The 8,283-nt window shown below is 46.6% G+C and overlaps 1 protein-coding gene and 1 long non-coding RNA gene across 3 annotated transcripts in view; one reads left to right on the forward strand and one right to left on the reverse strand.

Annotated features, from left to right (window-relative positions):
* The window catches only part of ARCN1 (archain 1), a 27,515-nt gene extending 23,931 nt beyond the window's left edge, over nt 1–3,584 (reverse strand). For both annotated transcript variants that reach the window (XM_054725167.1, XM_054725168.1), the window contains exon 1: nt 3,421–3,584. In XM_054725167.1, coding sequence (XP_054581142.1) covers nt 3,421–3,423 — 3 coding nt within the window. In that variant the 5' untranslated portion in view covers nt 3,424–3,584. The remainder of the gene's footprint in view (nt 1–3,420) is intronic.
* Nucleotides 2,825–6,589, forward strand: LOC129151185 (uncharacterized). The gene is made up of 3 exons (XR_008557935.1): nt 2,825–3,000; nt 4,321–4,519; nt 6,329–6,589. It is a non-coding gene; the product is annotated as an uncharacterized LOC129151185 (long non-coding RNA).
* The last annotated feature ends 1,694 nt before the right edge of the window (nt 6,590–8,283 follow it).

Raw genomic sequence — 8,283 nt, forward strand, 5'->3', positions numbered from 1 at the left:
ATGCAGACTGGTGCAGCCATTACGGAAAACAGTATGGAGTTTCCTCAAAAATTAAATATGGAACTTCCATGTGACCCAGGGATCCCACTCCTAGGAATATATCCTAAGAAACCCGAAGCACCAATCAGAAAGGATGGATGCACCCCTATGTGCATAGCAGCACAATTTACAAAGCTAGGATCTGAAAACAGCCCAAGTGCCCATCAGTAAACGAGTGAATAAAAAAGCTGTGGGACATTCACACCATGGAATACGATGCAGCAGTAAAAAGAAGGGTCTCTTACCCTTGGAGGCAGCATGGAGGGACCTGGAGAGTCTCATGCTAAGTGAAGTCAGTCAGTCAGAGAAAGACACGTATCACGTGATCTCACTCATATGAGGAATGCACGTAACAAAATAAACTGATGAACGGAGTGGACCCAGAGCCATGGAAGCATGGAGCAGAGTGCGGGGTCTTGGAGAGGAGATGGGGGAGAATGAGTGGGTGGGAGGTGATCAACCAAAGACCCCTTATGCATCTATGCATAACCCATGGACACAGACAATAGGAGGGTGGTGAAGGCCTGGGGGGAAAGAAGGGGAACTGCAGGGGGTTTAATGGGGAAAAAGAGGGGACATATGTAAAACCTTCAACAATAAAGAATTCTTAAAAAATAATGAACTGATGTCTACAACTTACTCTGAATTGCATTTTTTAAAAAGATGTATATAATAATCGAGAAACATAAAATAAAATAAAATAAAAATATGTAGAAAGGAATGGATGATTAGATGTGTGATATAACAAGTATAATGAAATGTTAATTATAGAATCTAGCTGGTGGTTATAGGGGTGTTCACGATAAAATTCAACTTTTCTAGATACTTAAAATTTTTAAATAAAATGTATGGGGGGAAACCAACTTTCACAAACAAGTTTTAGATCCAAAAAATATTATAAAATGTCACTTATTTGGACATTTTTACTATCCAGGGATATCTTCATAAAGGAATAGGATCCAAAAACATTACGCAGAAATAATAGTATCTTACGACTCAACAGAGCAGAATGTACTGAGATGCTGTTCTTCAGAATACATAAATCTTAGGGTATCTAGATCATACCAAGTCCCAAATAATTCAGAGACATATGCATATTTAAACATGACACAACTGTATGTTTTTGCACACGTGTCCAAATAACATGTAGTTTTTTATTTTATGTTTTATCACCAACACCTAGAACTTTACCATCCGTTGGTTATCAATGAACTAAAAATATAGCAGGTCTCCAAATAACATTGTTTCATTCTAGATTGTGTCATTAAAATGTTGATGAGATGCCATGAAAACCTAATTCCTATTTATATCAATGAGCCTACAGTAAAACTGGTTTCTTTATGTCATTTCACTTCAAGTCCCAGAATCCTATATAATAGAAGGCTAATATGCAAATAGACCGAATGGCAGAACAACGGAACAACCAAACAACCGGTCACTATGACACGTGCTGACCACCAGGGGGTGTGTGTGGAACATAGCGGGCGTCGGTAGCAGGCGGCAGAGTGTGGAACATGGCAGGTGTCGGCCACAGTGAGATGGTGGAGCAGGTGAGCAAGGGCGCCAGACCAAGGTGGGGCGCTGGTCGCTGTCATTGGGGAGAGCCTCTGGTGGTTACTGAAAATTCTTTGGTCCTGCACGCCACAGTCCCACCCAGCGCTCGTACCTGCTGCCGGCGCCAGACCCGCTCACACCTGCTGCTGGTGCTAGAGCCACCACTTTCACCTGCTGCTGGCGCCTGGTGCCGGCCCCGATCACCCCTCAGGGCTTCTCCACCTCCCCCTGCTCCTCAGGGGCTATCAGGGCAGCAGCCGCTGCTCCCACTAGCTGCTAGCGCAGGCCCCAATGGCTCCACACCCTCAGCAGATGTGAGCAGGGCGGGCGCTGTCAGTATGTAGAAATGGCAGCTGCAGTAGCAGCAGACAGAGGACCGGGGGCCACGGAGGATGGGCTGAGACCCAGCCCTGTGCTCAGTGCAGCCTCACAGCCCACAGTTCCTTTCAAGGTGCACGAATTTGTGCACTGGGCCCCTAGTCTATTGATGACAGTAAGTGAAAAGTTACTGTACTAAGTGCCAAGAACATTCCAACATCTTTTTGTAAAGATCACCTTTACACACACACACACACACACACACACACACACATATATACATATATATGCTTAAATTTTGCTATTAAAATTAGAATATGCTCTAAAATGCCCTACAAATACAACCGGGATGTTAAAGAAAAAGTTCAAAAATTACTATCCAAATACTGAGCCTCCTAGTGAAAATGAAAAGAGGAGATTTGGGAAATTTTTATGTCCAACATGAAAGTTTTATGAGGCAAACCTGCTTGACGCAATTTATATGCCTAAAGCTGAAAAAACGTTTCAGTATTTAATAGGCCAAGCATGAATCCCCCACCCAAGTCCCCATGTAAAAGGCTGTCGATAGAACTTAATATGATTGCCCCGGATTACACACTGTGCTCTCTTCAGTGTGTAGAAAGATCCTTTCAATCAATTAATCTACTAAAATATTATAAAAGAGATAAAACCTTCCTACAAAAGACTGAGGACATAAAAGTGCACTAAAAAACAACTACTAAAGCATTTCTCCAGCTTCACAAAGACCCGCTCGCTGCAGGGACAGCGCGGTTCGGCGGAGTCAGCAGGGTGGCCCGTCCCCGCCCACAGGAACTTCCACCTCCACCCCGGCCCGGAGAGAGGCCGCAGGGGGCAGAGGGCAGGGGGCAGGGGGCAGGGCCCACCGCCCACCCTCTCCCTAGATCCGCACACACATTCTACGTCACCTGAGCCATCACGTCTCCAAGACCCAAGCCCGAGAGCCCGAGCTCCTTACAACTCGCGCGGTGCCCTCCGTGCCCCCACCGCCGCGACAAGGGTCCACGTAGGCCCTGTAGCCCGCAGTTCGCGGGCGGTTCGGGGCACTCGGTCCACGGAGTCGGCTTCGAGGTGACTCCGCCTGCCCGGCGCCTCCCTCCTAACTCGCCCGTTTCCCTCTTCGGAACAAACAAAAGACGTCCGAGCGCCCCTGGACCCGGAGCACCGCGGAGGGGAGGGAGCCGGTGACGGAGGGCAGGGAGGGCGGACAGTCTACCTGCCGAGCCCGGGCACCCCAGGGCGGGCTGGATGGGCGCGACGACCGCGGCGCGGGGCCCAGGGGCGCCCCTCGAGGCTCCCGCAGACCCGACCCCGGCGGCCCGCGCCGGCTCGCGGCAGAGGGGCCCGGTGTGGGGGAGGGGCGCGGGCACCGCGACTGAGGCGGGTCCCGGACCCGGGGAGGTCGGGCCCAGGGCTGCTTCCCGGGCGGCGGGGAAGGCCGGCTGCGGGCCCTGGAGGGGTCGGGCCGGTAGCGCCCGGGCCCGGACCTACCATCCTGAGGACGCGGCTGCGCTCGCGGCGGCTCCGCAGGGCTGGGCTGGCGGGCTCGGGGCACGGGGCGCACCGGCAGACGGGACCTGCTGCCCCTGACAGGAGCCGCGGCCGCTTCACCCACTGCCAAGATGGCGGCCCTTGAGCCACGTCTCCAACCGGAAGCGGCGCGGGTCAAAGGGCGGGGGGCGGGGAGACCGCGGGGGCGGGGTGGGCGAGACGGAGGCTGGGCCGGGGGGTTTAAGCGGTGCCACCTCTCACCGTTCAGAGCTCTCACGGCCTTTCTCTCATTTAATGTGGGCAGTAACGGGTGCTGAAGGGACTCGTGTCCAGAATATGTAGAGAACTCTCACAACTCAACAACAAAGAATCCAATTTTTTACAGAAATCCTCACCCGGGGCCTGGGCGGAGGACCGGCAGGCTGGAGGGGGTCAATGGGGAAAAAAAAGGGACATGTGTAATACTTTAAACAATAAACTTTTTTTTTTTAAGTCCTCATCCGAGGCTATTTTTCCACTGATTTTCAGAGAGAGGGAAAGACAGAGATATGGATGTCTTATCTCTTGGCTGCCTCCTGCGTGCCGGGCCCAGGGCCCAGGTGGGAAGGAGCCTTCGGTGCACCGGCGGATGAGCTAAACCCGCTAGGCCAGTGGTCGGCAAACTCATTAGTCAGCAGAGCCAAATATCAACAGGACAACGATTGACATTTCCTTTGAGAGCCACATTTTTTAAACTTAAATTATATAGGTAGGTACATTGTTATTAACTTAATTAGGGGACTCCTAAGCTGGCCTTTGCTAAAAACTAAAGGGGCCAAAGAGCCGCATGTGGCTCGCGAGCTGCAGTTTGCTGACCACTGGGCTAGGGCCAAATAATCCAATTTTAACATTTCTCCACAGGATCTGCATATGGCCAATAAGCACATAAAAGAAGCTCAACATCCTTAGGGAAATGCAAATCAAAATCGCCATGAAACAACACTCCACAGCCACTGGATAGCTCTGAGAATGCTGGTGGGAATGTGGAGAAAACAACCCTCATGCACTGCTGCGGGGGGAGTACAATCGTTACCACATGACCCAGCCATTCCACTCCTTGGTATATATACCCAAGAAAATTAAAAACATGTCCACACAAAAGAGTGTACACTAATATTTACAGAAGCACTAGAGGCCGATGTACGAAATTTGTGCAAGCATAGAGCATAGGCCACTGGTCATTCCGGAAGGTCATTCTGCCTTCTGGCCTAATTAGCATATTAGTTCTTTATTATATAGGATTATTCATAATAGCCAAAAAGTAGAAACAATCCAAACGTCCATAATAAGTGAATGGATGGCAAAATGTTATCCATGAACTATTAGTCATAAAAAGGAATGAAGTACTGATGCATTATACAACATGGATGAACCCGAAAAATACTGTGTCAGCCCTGGCTGCTGTGCCTTAGTTGGTTGGAACGTCATCCCGCACACAATTCATGTTTATTTCTCACATTGATGTTTCTCCCCCCGACTCTTTTTCTTCCTCTCTCCTTTCCTTTGTATAAAATTGATTTTTTAAAATGCTTTAAGAAACAAAAAATACATATGTTCAGTGAAAGAAGCAAGTCACAGAAGATCACATCCTATATGATTCCATTTATATGAAACATCCAGAATAGGCAAATTCATAGAGATAGCATGTAGGGCTGTAAGGAGGTGGGAAAGGGAAGGAATGGGGAGTGAGTTTTGTTTTTTGGAGTGATAAAAATGTTTTTGGAGTGATGGAAATGTTCTGGAGTTGGACGGTGATGATTGCACAACTTTGTGATTTGCAGTACACTTTACAAAGGTACATTTTTATGGCTTGTAAATTACATCCTTTTTTTAAGTGTGCAGGAATCAGGGCAGTTACTGTACATTTTGTAGGTGAAGAAAATGATGACAAGTTTAATACATTTACCCAAAGTTCTAGGCCAGTATATAACAGAAGCAAGGGTCAAATCCACTCTTCTGTGGTGTTGGTAGTTCTCCCAGGCCAAATGCTTAGAGCATATAGGATTCAGCAGTTATCCCCTATATCATTTTATCCCATATCACTGACTAACTACAGCACTCATCCATTGCTGCAGTAATGGATAAACAGCAAATTTATTGAGTGTTTTTTACAATTCTTTATTTTTAGAGAGAGAGGAAGGCAGAGAGAAAAAACACACATCAATTTGTTGTTCCACTTAATTATGCATTCACCAGTTGATTGTTTTTTCCTTTCTTTTTTTTTTTTTTCCTCACCCAAGGAGTGAGTGAGGACATTTTTTCCATTGATTTTTAGAGAGAGAGTGGAAGAGAGGGAGGAGGGGAAAAGAGCAAGAGAGAAACATTGATGTGAGAGAGACACATCGATTGGTTGCCTCCCATTCGCGCCTGAGGTCCGTGCCTTTGACTGGGAATCAAACCCACGACCCTTTGGTCCAAAGGCTGAAGCTCTAACCACTGAGAAAACCAGCCAAGGCTCCAGTTGATTCCTGTATGTGCCTTGACTGAGGACCAAACCCACAACATTGGCGTATGGGGACGACACTAACCAACTGAGCCACCTGTCCAGGGCACGAGCACTTACGTTGTGTCTGGTACTTGACACATATTATCGCTTCTCCTTTGCAATAATTCAGGTAAGGACACTGAGGATCCAATAAGTTAAGCACTTGTCCAGACTCACAGAGCCAGTAAGGGATAGAAGCAGGATTCAAACCCAGCTTTTCCCATTGTGACACACCTGTCTCTCTTTATCTCCTGTGTATCCCTTAATATTTATTGAGCACTTACAGTAGACCAAGCATTACCCTAAATCATCCACCCAGATTATCTCATTTAATCCTCACAAGAATTCATGGAGGTAGGAACTATTAATATTTTTATTTTACAGGTGGGAAAAACAAGGTACAAAGAGGAAAACTAATCTACCACCGATCTCAGGGCGAGAAACTATCAAAGCTAGAACTGGAATAAAGGCTGCTCAACTTCAGAACCTGGTCCCTTCACCACTGCACTACAGAATTCTCACTCTTACTCATTTCAAATCCACCTCCGGTGGCAAAGCTTCCATGTTTTGAAACTTTGCATGTCTAAAAGGATGTATGTCAAACTGCATTGTTCCCTTTGTTATAAAAAGCACTTTTTTTTTTTTCAAAAAGATGAACAAGTTCTTAATTATTTTTAAAAGTAAAAATCACTCAGCCAGAGTGGCTCAGTTGGTTGAGCATCACCCTGTGCACCAGGACATTGCTGGTTCAATTCCTGGTCAGGGTACATACCTGGGTTGCAGGTTCGGTCCCCAGTCCAGGTGAGTATGGAAGACAATTTTTCTCTCTCACATCAATGTCTCTCTCCCTTCTTTTTTCTAAAAAAAAATATATATATATATTGTTATTGATTTCAGAGAGGAAGGGAAAGGGGGAGAGAGAGAGAGAAACATCAATGACGAGAGACTTTAATGTGGACCACCAAAGCTCTGAAAGATCAATTGATACTGGTTCTTTGGAAATACGACATTAACTGAATTAAATTGTATAAGCAAAGCACCCCTGCAAGCATGCTTTGTGAAAAGTACCTTAGAGGCAGTATGTCATAATGGTGAAAAGCAGAGACTTGGGAATTAGATTGACTTGCATTTGACTCCCATTTTCGGCACTTACTAGCTGAGTACCTTTAGGCAATTCCTTTAATTCTTCTAAGCTTTAGTTTCCTAATTTGTAAATTGGCAGCAACATCTACCATAAAGTTGTGAAGAAGACAATCCTATATAATAAAAGCCTAATATGCAAATTGCCCCCTCGGGCGGTCATTCAACCAGGAGACCAGGAGTTTGACCGCTCACTATAATGTGCACTGACCACCAGGGGGCGGCATGGAACATGGATGGTGCTGGCAGCTGGTGCCAGTGGAGGTGCTGCCGGCCCCAACAGGCCCTGACGAGAGAGAGCGGGACCATGGCAGGATGGTGGAGCAGGTGAGCAGGTTGCACCAGGCCAAGGCGGGTGTGAGGGCCCCCACCCCCACCCATCCATCGACCCACAGGCAGCAACCAGCAGTGGTGGCGGGGGGTGGGGCTGCCGCCCAGCTCTCAAGCACTGAGGGAGAAAGGGCAAATAGCAATATTAAAATATTTCTTCTAATTATTTTCCTTTCAATGTGCACAAATCTGTGCACTGGGCCACTAGTATATTAATAAATAAGATTATATAATCTAAATGCTCCTACTTAGAAAGTGCTCAACAATACATATCCATTATTAGCAGTAATAGATGACAAAAATATTTATTTATTTTTATTATTGTCTAAAGTTTTACATATGTCTTCTTTTTCCCCAATTTACCCCCGCCCCCAGCCATTCCCACCCTGGGCAAGCCCCCACCGTCCCAGTGCCTGTGTCCATTGGATATGATAATATGCATGCATACAAGTCTTTTGGTTGCTCTCTAGTCCCCCCTCCCCTACCATTTGGATGACAAAAATATTTAAAATATTTTGCAGCTCCATTTTTAAAAAAATATATGTTTTATTGATTTTTTACAGAGAGGAAGAGAGAGGGATAGAGAGTTAGAAACATCGATGATAGAGAAACATCGATTAGCTGCCTCCTGCACACCCCCTACTGGGGATGTGCCCGCAACCAAGGCACATGCCCTTGACCGGAATCGAACCTGGGACCCTTGAGTCCGCAGGCCGACGCTCTATCCACTGAGCCAAACTGGTTTCGGCTGCAGCTCCATTTTTAAACAGAAGTCTCAGAAGAGGTGTCCCTCATTTTCCTTTCTTTAAAAAATGTTTTTTTAATTTGTTGACTTGAGAGAGAGAGAGAGAGAGAGAGAGAGAGAGAGA

The sequence above is a fragment of the Eptesicus fuscus genome, chromosome 13 (genome assembly GCF_027574615.1).
Source record: "Eptesicus fuscus isolate TK198812 chromosome 13, DD_ASM_mEF_20220401, whole genome shotgun sequence".
Taxonomy (NCBI): domain Eukaryota; kingdom Metazoa; phylum Chordata; class Mammalia; order Chiroptera; family Vespertilionidae; genus Eptesicus; species Eptesicus fuscus.